Source organism: Amaranthus tricolor, chromosome 15 (assembly GCF_026212465.1).
Source record: "Amaranthus tricolor cultivar Red isolate AtriRed21 chromosome 15, ASM2621246v1, whole genome shotgun sequence".
Taxonomy (NCBI): domain Eukaryota; kingdom Viridiplantae; phylum Streptophyta; class Magnoliopsida; order Caryophyllales; family Amaranthaceae; genus Amaranthus; species Amaranthus tricolor.
This window is the reverse complement of record NC_080061.1, coordinates 3,708,957-3,720,110: the sequence shown is the minus strand read 5'-3', so window position 1 is coordinate 3,720,110 and position 11,154 is coordinate 3,708,957. Positions and strand designations below refer to the sequence as shown.

The following is an 11,154-nucleotide window of genomic DNA, read 5'->3' as shown; positions in this document are numbered from 1 at the left end:
ATGTAGAGTGATTCCAATTTCTCCCATATACTCTTGGTTGTTGTTTCTTTAACAACCTCTCTTAGAACTTCATTGGATAAGCATAATTGGATTGCCGATAACGCCTTTGTGTCTATCTCTTCCCATCTCGATGCGGACATTCCTTCCGGCATCTTCTCTACACCATCAATCGCCTTGTGCACACCATTTTGAATCAAAATGGCTCTCATTTTGACTTGCCATAAGCCAAAGTTTACATTCCTATCAAACTTCTCAATATCGAGCTTCATTGTAGTCATGATTTTCAAGTAATAATTTCTTAAAACACCGCAAAATAACCTTGGCTCTGATACCAATTGAAAACGATCGCCAAATACTTACGATGTTAAGAACAAACAACAATGAGCAAAATTAAGTTTGACAAAGTAACAAACAAGGACACAAAGATTTAAGGAGGTTCACCCAATGATGGCTACGTCCTCCGTGGTGTGTAGTTTATGTTTATATTATATCAAATGAATACAAACAACACTTCAATATGAAGAATTACAATTGAGATAGAGATAACAACAATAGGCTATGTGTTTGGCTTAAGGGTTGTGTTTGATGTGTTTTGCATACTTGAAGTGTGGGTATGAGAGCCCTATTTATAGTGCTAGGTACTTGAAGATGAATGGCTCACATAAATACATAGTTAATTTAGGGTAATGAATACTATGAAATAACTCTAAGAACTTGAAAAGGCATTATATCAAAAGTCACACACATGAGACTCTTCACCTTAATCTTCATTAACACCAATAATTCCCATGAATACTCTTCACCTTATTACACCCTTTTGGATTCCACAACTCAAGAGTCACACACATGAATTCAACCCTTTAATGTGCACTCAAGTCACACATTAGTATACTATCATTTATAATCACATTAGTATACTACCATTCATAACAAGATGGGATAGTTGGGCTATGCTTTAGGACTAGATCAGGATTCTTCTGTATTCTTTGAACATTGCTCCACAGATTTCTTACATTTGTAGATCATTGTGTGACCGTCATCGGTAATTTTAATGTTTGTCTCTCAAATTGTTGTTTTATATATAGGAAATTATCAATTGTACTCCTGTGTTATTTTACTTTTTCTTTGATATTCCTGTGTTTTTCGTAATTTTAATAGTACCCCCAACATATCTTGCTAATTATAAACGTGACACTTTTTAAGTTTTTTCCGTTAAGTGGCCGTTAATTTTTGAATTCGACCTAATCATGGTTAGTTTCTTATTGCTTATATATCCAGGTGCATCCATTTTAAACACACGTTTCTTTTACTTCCCTTTTCCCTCTCCTCTTCCTTCTCTCTTTTCATGGCCGCTTCTTCAAGATACTCATCATTTTGCGGTAAGGTGTATTCCGGTACTACTAAAAGACCACCTGAAACATGGGTTTTTCCGGAGAGCTTAGTTGGAGATTACCTGGCGGTAATTTTCTCACTAGCGGTAATTTTCTCACTAGCAATTTGGTTTGCAAGAGCGATGAACACACTGCAGAATTGATGCCAGTGATAAATACTTGTTGCAGCAAAAAGAAGAGAAAATGGGGTCACAGAGTGTGTTATCCTAAAGATGACATGAAGGAATTTTCTAATGCCCCCAAATATAAGATGCCAAATTCTGAGTATCAGCAATATTCTCTTTGTATCTTGCATTCCAATTGATATAAAGATAAATGCATCAACAAATATTCTCTCTGTATCTTGCATTCCATTACACAACACATTCAAAATTCAAAAAAGCCCTAATTCAAAACGATTCAGAACACTTTTAAACCACATAATTCAAGAACAAAATCCTAATGATCGCAACATTTGAGGCGACAAAATAAAAAAAATAGCACCATTATACTCGATATTTAGGGCAAGAATTCAAACAATCCAACATCTTGCATGTACAGAAAAAAAAGAAGGAAAGATTAGGAAACTTACCAAAGTAAAGTAAAGCAGTAATGAGGAAGAAGAAGCTTCAGCAATGGCGTACTCAACTCGAGAAAATGATGATGAAGATAGAATAAGCAAGTATGCGTCAGAAGGAAAAAGGAAGAGGGAAAGCAAATGAATTAGAAACTCACCATGGTTAATTTTTTATAAAATTTAACAGCTACTTAACGAAAAAAATTTTAAAAGTGTCACATTTGTAATTAGCAAGATATGTTGGGGGTACCATTGGAATTAGGAAAAACATAGGGATACCAAAGATAAAGTGCAATAACACAGGAGTACCATTGATAATAACCCTTCATCTATTTAGATAAATCAGGGCTTTTTGGTTTTATTATTAGTTCTTAGGTAAATTAGGATTAGGGTTTTTAATATTTATTTACCTTATTACCTATTTAGCAATTAATAATTGTGATTAGTTAGTTTGAAAGTTTATAGGTAAATTGTACAAGGATTCTTGGTCATTATGTTCCATTTTCCCAATTTACACTTGACTACCTTGGTAAATTGTACAAGGACTTCCCCTTAATATCCTTCAAAACCGATATCGACGAAAATAAGTTTAGAATTAGATATATTTTTGTGAGAGACAATTTCAAAAAAAAATTATATTTTTTTTAATTGGAGTATTGTATTAGTTGGCCAATTTAAATTAAATTTATGTATGGGGCGGCGAGCGTGTTTTATATGATAAATTATCTTTTAGTAAAATAACTCAAAACAAACATTTTATGTTCTTGTAATTTATATTATTTGGATTATTTAATATATATGGAGTGCATGTCACAATGAAATAATCCATATACACGTACAAGCTTAGATTTTGATGCCAACCCACTCAATTCAATACTCACTATCGGCCCAAAAATCTTAAATTGGATCATGGGCCATCCATAATACGATGTAAAATCAGGGGTGACTTCCCAAGTCATCAGGCAAAGACTAACGCATACTCCGACTAGGCGTTGGTACAAAAATATAACAAGTTTTTAGGATTTTTTTAATTTTAAAATATAGATGATAACTATTCCTTATGTCCTATTGAAATCTTATAATTTGTCTTAATGATATGAGAGTTTTTGGATTCTATTATTTCAATGTGACGGAGAGAGTAATTAGAATAAAGCGCATGTAATTAATATTAAAAAGTAAAAGCTTTGATTTTTAGGTTTCTATACAGTCAAACATTTCATACAAGGTCCACTGTTCTAGTTTATATATAATTCATTTTCACTGATTTTTAGAGTGGCCGATCTTCGTCCATCAGTAGCTCCGCCCTTAAGTTGAAGTCATCCATTTATTTAAATAAATCATATCCACTTCCAATTTATGTATCATGGATCAACCACAAACAATATATTTTTGCAAGAATAATATTGAATACATCCAATCTTTCGATACTGACATAGTAAAAAGTCTAATTATGATTCCTATAACATTGATACGATAATAAATAATCCATAGCATGACTTTTAAAATACGCAAAAGTCACCTCCAATTGAATTCATAGCCTAAAGGTTCTCATAAGTGTTAGTATATTTCTTCATATGATTCATATATTATCACATTCATTTATTTTTTGTCTTATTTTCCTACTACTCAATTCAAAAAATTTTAAAAAGTACTAAGAACAAATTATTGCAACATAAAATGTACACATATGAAAAATGTTCAAAAGCTATCTACTTTCATTATATTATTATTACTATGAAAAAAGTTTTTTATAATGGGAAGATTTATCAACACTAAGCCCTACAAATTAAGGGACAAACCCTTCAGAAAATGGTACCCTCCAACAGATTGGTAGGACCACTCTTCATTCCACCAACAAGAAACAAACATTGAACAATGATACATCCATCCATCACATCCATTATCAACCTCCCTTTTCCTTTCTCTTTCTTTCCATTAATCATAAATCAACCCAACTTCATGTCAGCTCTATTTACAACCACTAAAACCTCTGTGGTTCTAAGATCACATACGTGGCCTAATCTCGATCGCTCGATTGAGAAAACCGGCCCTCGACTAGGACCATAACACTTGTCAACTGAGGTGTTGTACAGTGGTATCAGATCCTCTTTTTGCGACTCGTGGGCCGCCTCCCGCGTTAATGTTCCAGGTCAGCATGGATGGTGGCCATTGGGAGGAGGGATAGTGGAAATTCCTTGCCTGGATAGCTCAGCTAGGACACTGTCAATAGATGGTGGTTTAAGGCCTATTGGTAATGGCAACCATGGCTTGCTTATTGCTTCCTTAACCACTTTGTCAATAACTTCCTCCCCCTGCAACATTATACCGTGTCATTAAAGTGTAAACATAGCTGTCGATAAAGTGGGTTACCGCTCAGGGCCCCAAATTTCTTTTGGGTCTAAAAATGTACTTTTATGTACAAGTATTTTGAATTAAATTTAAATGTAATTTACATTTTTTGCTAAGTAATATGAATTATTAGGGGGTTTTTTTTCTTTCGCTTTGAGGCCAAAAAATAATGGGACGACCCTAGACACAACATACTAGGATTTTACAATCGATGTTACTTTAACTCGTATAACCATGTATGAAATGAATACGTTTCCAAGTGTTAGACGATTTTGTAAATACTTCCCAAAATTTTGAACTAAATTGAAGTGTTCAAGTGTACTAGTTATGCACGGTGTTAAGGTTCACACATGGGTACTCGAAGTAAAGTAAAAATCCAAGTAACGGAAACAGCAAATTTTGTAACTCGATTATCTCGTGTGAATAGAAAACGGCTAAAGAAAAATTTGCAATCTACTAGTTTCGAGAGAGATTAATGATCTCGGAGATTGACAAAGTTAAAGACATATGAGAAAGCTCATATGTCTACATCAGGTTCCGACGTATCCAGCTATCAACTATGTGCGCATGTAGGAAAGTATAAGAACAATCAAAAACTAAATTCTTTGAGAAGGGAAGGACACAAATGAACATGGCCACCCGAGCGTTTGTCTAGTCCACAATAAATTTGCATAGAAGTTTCATGCATACTAAATAAGGATTATCGGAAGTTTCTACTGAAAAAGTTTGAATTAGATGGTTCAAGGACCACAATATTGAAAATCGAAATAGTTCACAAGAGGGACCGGTTAGGTTTTGTTAGAGTATATAAAATATCTTGGGGGCTCAACCATCAGCTTAAGCTTTTGGTTGAGTTGGTTCTTTGACATGGTATCAAAAGCGAAAGTGACAAGACGTCACGGGTTCGAAACTCAACCACCCCTAATTTAAAGTAGAATATTCAACACCTATGCACACTCACACTTCTAACCCAATGGGTTCTCGTGTGAAGGGGCGTGTTAGAGTACATAACATATCCTTAGGCCTCAATTATCAGTTTAAACTTTTAGTTTAATTGGTTACTGGACAAGTTTGATAATATTCACTATTCTACACTATTGTCATCCATTAGTTCGCGCAACCGACCTCAATCTTTTGAAAGTACAGTTTTTTTTGGCATAGTTGTTATTGTACAAGACGATGCCTGAAATATGTATAGAGGACCATTAAATTGTTCCAAAATTAACTCAAGAGGGTACAATGATGTTATTGGTTGGTGAGTTTTGAGTACTTGTGCGAAGATACAAAGGTACAAAACAAAATATCTCGACGAAAATAAAATCCAAAAAACAGGATGCAGACTAATGTGTGGTTCAGACTTCAGATTAAAGGTAATAGAAAGAAATTATGCATAATCTACTCAAACTCTATAAGGGCAAGGCATGAATAATGATCATATGGCCCTTAACGTCAAACAGTGGGGTAATATAAGTCTAAAATTGTTGGCAAGCACTAATCTTAGAAGAAAATTATGCCTATTTCCCCCACCAAGATATAAAGGTCCTATATCGAGCGAGATTGTCATTTTCATGGGCATAATTATCGAAATTTGTCTATAAGAGACTAAGTGAGTTGCATACATAATTGAAGAAAATTGGCGTTACCGGATTCATATCAGCAGAATTCTTCCTATATGTATCAGGACTGTGGAACCCATATGCGCATTGTACCTGTTGAAAGAACATCGTTGGATATATCTAAGTTTAGGGCAATAAACGGAGTAATTTTTTGGTTTCATGTGGGAATTTATGACTTGATGATTATTTTACAAAGAATCTTAACAAATGGAAAAACGAAGCTCACATGGGGGAAGGGTGAGGTCGGGCAAGGAGGGGGTGGCATCACTGGGCAACCCCATGCATCAGCATGCATCTGAAAAAAAATAACGCAAAAACAGAAATATATGTTAACAAATGTAATAGCCTAATACGAAATTATATTAAAGGCGATTGGTTTTCGGAGGAAGCATTTTATTTTACTGGAGGGTAAGGCTTCCAAGGATAGCTCGGGGAGCCCCACATTGGGAAGCCAGGAAGCTGGTAACCGGCCTGCTGGCTCCAGACGGGGTAGACTTGCTCCGATATGAAGGCATGATTGGTCTGATAGGGAGGATATGCCATCACTGGTCTATGATGAGGGTAGTAATTCCTCGGTATTGAATGTCTAGGTTGCGGCCACCTTCGTTCATCTTGCTTCGGCAAAATGTGTCTTCTATGCATTCTATATTTCTGAAGAATATAACAATATGTTACGCCACCAAACTACCCGTTCAAGAATGGAGATATTAGTGCCAAAAAGTTCATGAGCATTTTACCTGAAGATGACTAGCTATGTTATGTCGAGTCAATCCTTCCACTTTCATCAGCTCTAAAATACGAGAAGGGATGGCTTGATCAACACCAAGTTGCTCTACCGCTTGCACAAATTTTTTATGAAGATCAGGGGTCCAGTCTATCTGAATGAACAAAAGAATGTCATTGATCACTGATTATAGTGCGTAAACATAGTGTAAAAACAAGCCTGCATCGCTTCGCATCAGCAGCGTTATAAAGTTTTTTTAAAAAAACAAACCAATATTTCCCGTGTTGTAAAGGTATAAAAAAACCGCGTTTTGGGCTGTATCAAGGGTTATCTTTTGGTTTCGACCGATATTTAGGCGTTACAATAAATGCATCACTCCCGATACTACATCCTCCGTGACCATTACTGCATTTCTACTCTGAGCGTAAATAATAAAGTTTTCATGTTTTGGATTCAAACTGAAGTGTCAATAGATTATAGAAGTATATAACAAATTGCCACAGCAATCATCCGAAAGTTGTTCCATTATTACCTTCATCCTTTTCCGGCTATTCTTCACTCCACAAGCATTCTTAGAAGATTTCTTATTTGACTCCTCATTATTACCACAAGGTTTAGGTATGCCATCCGTACCCTTGGAACCATCACGGCAATCCACCTCCTCTTCGGTAGCTCCCACACATGTTGGCTGAGGTGGATCCACCTCCATCTCAGCAAATGAGTTGCCGTTATTTGTATTATCGACAGATTTGATTTCCCCGTCAAATTCAATACCCTCCTTGACCGGGGAGTTATTGGTTTGATCATGATAGTCTCCATCATCTAAGGATCTTCCCGCGTGTTTTATTTGGGGAGTTGAAGGAGCAGGGAACTTGTCTCCAGCAGCGGACTGGTCATGATGACCTTCGTCCTCTACTGTATCGATCATTGATTCTTCGGAAACATGAGTTTGTACAGCAACATTTTGTTGCTGCATTTCCAATATGGAACCCACAAACTCCTTAACAGATTTGAGTGATTCTGATTCTCTGCTACCGCTTGTGTTGAATGCCTGTCGAGAAGCGATAATCTAAGCAAATTCTTCTCACAAGTCATAACGATATCTCGCATAATCTTGTAGGATAGTAAACACACCTTATGAACTACATGCTGCCATATATTTCGAAGTTTATCCTCCGATATTGGTTCTACAAGAAATTCAACTGCACCTAACTGTCGATCCGTAAACAATGAACGATAAATAAGATTGAAAGAAACGAAGACAAGTTTTCGATCCAAACAACATAATGGCCCCGGTTTAGGAATCGTACCGCTATACACTTCATCATGGTGTTCAAGCAATGCTCTTTTGATATCACTACAAACCAAGTAAAATGAATTTATTAAGAAATACGTGATTTATATCAATTGATTAGGTCTATCAGAAAACAAGCTTACTGATTGTTGGAAGATCCTTTGCACACTCCAAAAAGTCGCATCTCCCATCATGATTTACCTGTTATGAACGAAGCAATTTGATGCAATGTGTGATAGTTAGTTACTCGGTGGTATATACAATAAGAAAAGTACAAGTACCGTACAAAAACGACCAATTAGAATGCCTAAATGCAGATGCAAATAGGATTAGCAGCACTAGAATGATCTCTTCAACATCGAGGATATACAACAATTAAGAAAAAGAATGTTGTAAAATGTAATACAAGCATAAATATTGTTTCCCAAACTAAGTTTAAGCGTATTACCTTTATAATGGCCACATGAAAGATCTCATTTTTGCTTGAAATTGCGGATAATGCTTCATGCTCACTAGAAAATGCAATAACTGGCAGAACAACTTACATTGTCAATCTTCGGAAAGCAAGCATGAGTTGACAAAATAAATACAAACAACAAAAACATTTCATTATCCCAATGTCATTAAGTGTCTCCCACATAAGATTAGGTTTGGGAGGTCGGATGTATATAATCTTACCCTTGTTAGTGATAACACTAACAAAGAGATTGTTTCCAATTAAACCTTTGTAGCAAACATCATGAGCAACTTCATATAAATAAGAAATACACATGATATAGTAAGTTATTTTACCATAATAATCCATTATAATCGAAAATCAAAGAATTATAAATCTTTCGCCCAATTGACAAGTTTATGAATAGCAAAAGCATCTAAAAGCTTTATTCAAGAAAATAAGTTGAAAGGAAAAACTATTCTATTACCCAACATCATCAAGTGCTCCCACCAAAGTGGCTTCAAGGGTCAAACGTACACAACCTTGCTCTAGTAAAACCATAGAGGTTTTTTTATTCACTTTTGGTAGCAAATATCATCTGTTTCTTCATATACATATCACGGTGTACATGGTTTTGACGTGTCATTCTAATATAGTCCATTATGATCCAATTAGGAATCGACAATAGTAAGACACTTTTTACATGTCATTAAATAATACCCGAAATTTATGCAATGCATTAATAACTTTCAAAAAAATGCTCAAAACAAATTTCCTCATTTGTTTCTTGAACGTTACAAGATACTAAATCTAGTACACAGGTTGTTACAACTTACAACTACGAAATATGACCTAAAGCAAATAAATTAGAAATAAATCATCAATGAAGTCAATAGGTTAGTTCATCCATTCCCATTTTAAAGAAGCATCACAACCTTAGTTGTGGTATATCTAACTAGAGCAAATCTTTATGAGACCGTCTCATTACGAGACAATTAGCCCAATTATAAACTATCTCATACTGAGACCGTCTTAAATGAGAATTTGTGGTAATTACAAACCTATAAACTCCATTTCCTCAAGTGTGGACTTTATCTCAGAAGCAGAATTCCGGTCCTCATCAAGGAGAAGGATCCTAAGGCCTTTAGGGAAATCCTTCCATTCCAGTAAATCATTGGCAGTGCAAACCATAGCTCGTTTCGCATTGTTAGCAGTGTATCGAATCGAAAATTAACCTCATATAAATCAAATCTGCACCATTTTATGCCAACACAATCTTCATAAGTATCACAATCCCCTTTTTAAAATTTGAATCAAGATAAACTTAAATTGTGGAGGGACAGATATCTTAATATTGACAGTATACAGTTATTCATTATAATAGCTTCACAAGATTCATGAGAAGATAAAACAAATAAAAAAGTTGAGCAAGAAAAAAGGTAACTTGTACCATGCAAAAGACAGATATAATTGAGACAGATCATGTTTCCATTGCTCCTAGATCATACAGTAATCTAAGTCAATAAATTCAAAATAATAAGATCTCATCATCATCAATCCGTTCTTATCCCCTTTATAAAAGTTAATCATAATATGGTATCAGAGGCTAAAGCGACAACATATCACAGGTTCAAATCTCAACTACCTCTTATTTATTTAATGTGAAATATTAAGCATCGGGTGTAAGAAGGGATCGTGCTGCATCCACATTTTTAACCCAAAGGTTCTCGTGGGGCCTCAACCATTTGCTTAAGCACATGGTTGGGTTGGTTATTTGGCAGCTATGATCAAAAGATGGATGACAATAGTAAATACCCTTATCAAAGAACATTATAAGCAAAGAAATTGAAGAAAAACCCATGAAAGATCTCATCCAAAATATTTAAAATTAATCTTCAACAGATTAAAAAAGGCATAAATTAAATTAGAAATACATGCAAATGTACAAAGAATGTTGGAAGTATTCTAAGCTAAAACAAGAAAATGCAGATAAGTGGTAAGAACATTTACAAAGAAAGTTATATTTTCGAAGGGGAAAATAAAGTGCAGAACTTTTACCAGAAGTGCAAATGAAAAAGGAGGTTTCTTTTGAGGAGTATAATTTCCTTTATCATATACTTGTTTTGTGGAAAAAAAAGAAAGAAAGAAAGAATGATTGAGATAAGGGAGAATTTGAAGTTGAAGCAATTAGAGATAGTTAAGGTAGTATTCCCTCTTATAGTTGATGCTTGACTATTTCTGTATTAAGACCTTCATAGAGAAAAAATGTGAATGTCACAGAAATGTGGGGGGTTTTAGACTTTTTTGGACAGACTTGCAGGAGAGAAAGCCATTCAGATATGAGAAACAGGAACAGTGAAGTGAAAGGGCAAGTATAATTTTTGTTGGAGTTTTATTTTTGACTACTTTTCTTGGAGTTTTGGTAACAAGTTAAAATTTACATAAAGATTAAAATTTTAGAATTTTATGTTTATACCGGGTATTTGGTATATGGCTTTTATATTGGTTTTTCGTATTTTGATTTTTAGCTTGTTCGTTTAAACAGTCAAAAAACAATTTTGTAAATGGCTTTCAAGGCAAAATAAAAAAAGCTACTTCTGTTAGTTTTTTTGTTGGCTTTTGGCTTGTTAATTCACTTTTTCTATAATAAATAGCTAACAACTAATATTTAAATTTACCAAAAATCTCCATAAATAGCTGGCTTTTTCAGTACATTTAAAAGTCAATAAAAATAGCTAACATTTTCAACTGGTCAAACAAGCCAACTAAAAAGCCAACAGACAATTGC

The 11,154-nt window shown here is 34.7% G+C and overlaps 1 protein-coding gene across 4 annotated transcripts; it reads right to left on the bottom strand.

The window, feature by feature from the left end:
• Positions 1-3,642: 3,642 nt before the first annotated feature.
• Positions 3,643-10,769, bottom strand: LOC130800728 (two-component response regulator-like APRR2). 4 transcript variants are annotated; one of them, XM_057664333.1, is made up of 12 exons: positions 10,425-10,769; positions 9,428-9,617; positions 8,379-8,458; positions 8,074-8,131; positions 7,947-7,993; positions 7,771-7,848; positions 7,169-7,687; positions 6,650-6,790; positions 6,315-6,563; positions 6,139-6,207; positions 5,916-6,005; positions 3,643-4,259 (listed from the first exon to the last, which is right to left on the bottom strand). In XM_057664333.1, the coding sequence occupies exons 2-12, from the start codon at positions 9,555-9,557 to the stop codon at positions 4,098-4,100; spliced, it is 1,623 nt and encodes a 540-aa protein (XP_057520316.1). In that variant the 5' UTR covers positions 9,558-9,617; positions 10,425-10,769; the 3' UTR covers positions 3,643-4,097. The 4 variants fall into 4 exon arrangements, with proteins under 4 accessions (XP_057520316.1, XP_057520318.1, XP_057520317.1 ...); XM_057664335.1 differs by having other exon boundaries at positions 5,940-6,005; XM_057664334.1 differs by having other exon boundaries at positions 9,817-10,749.
• Positions 10,770-11,154: the final 385 nt, after the last annotated feature.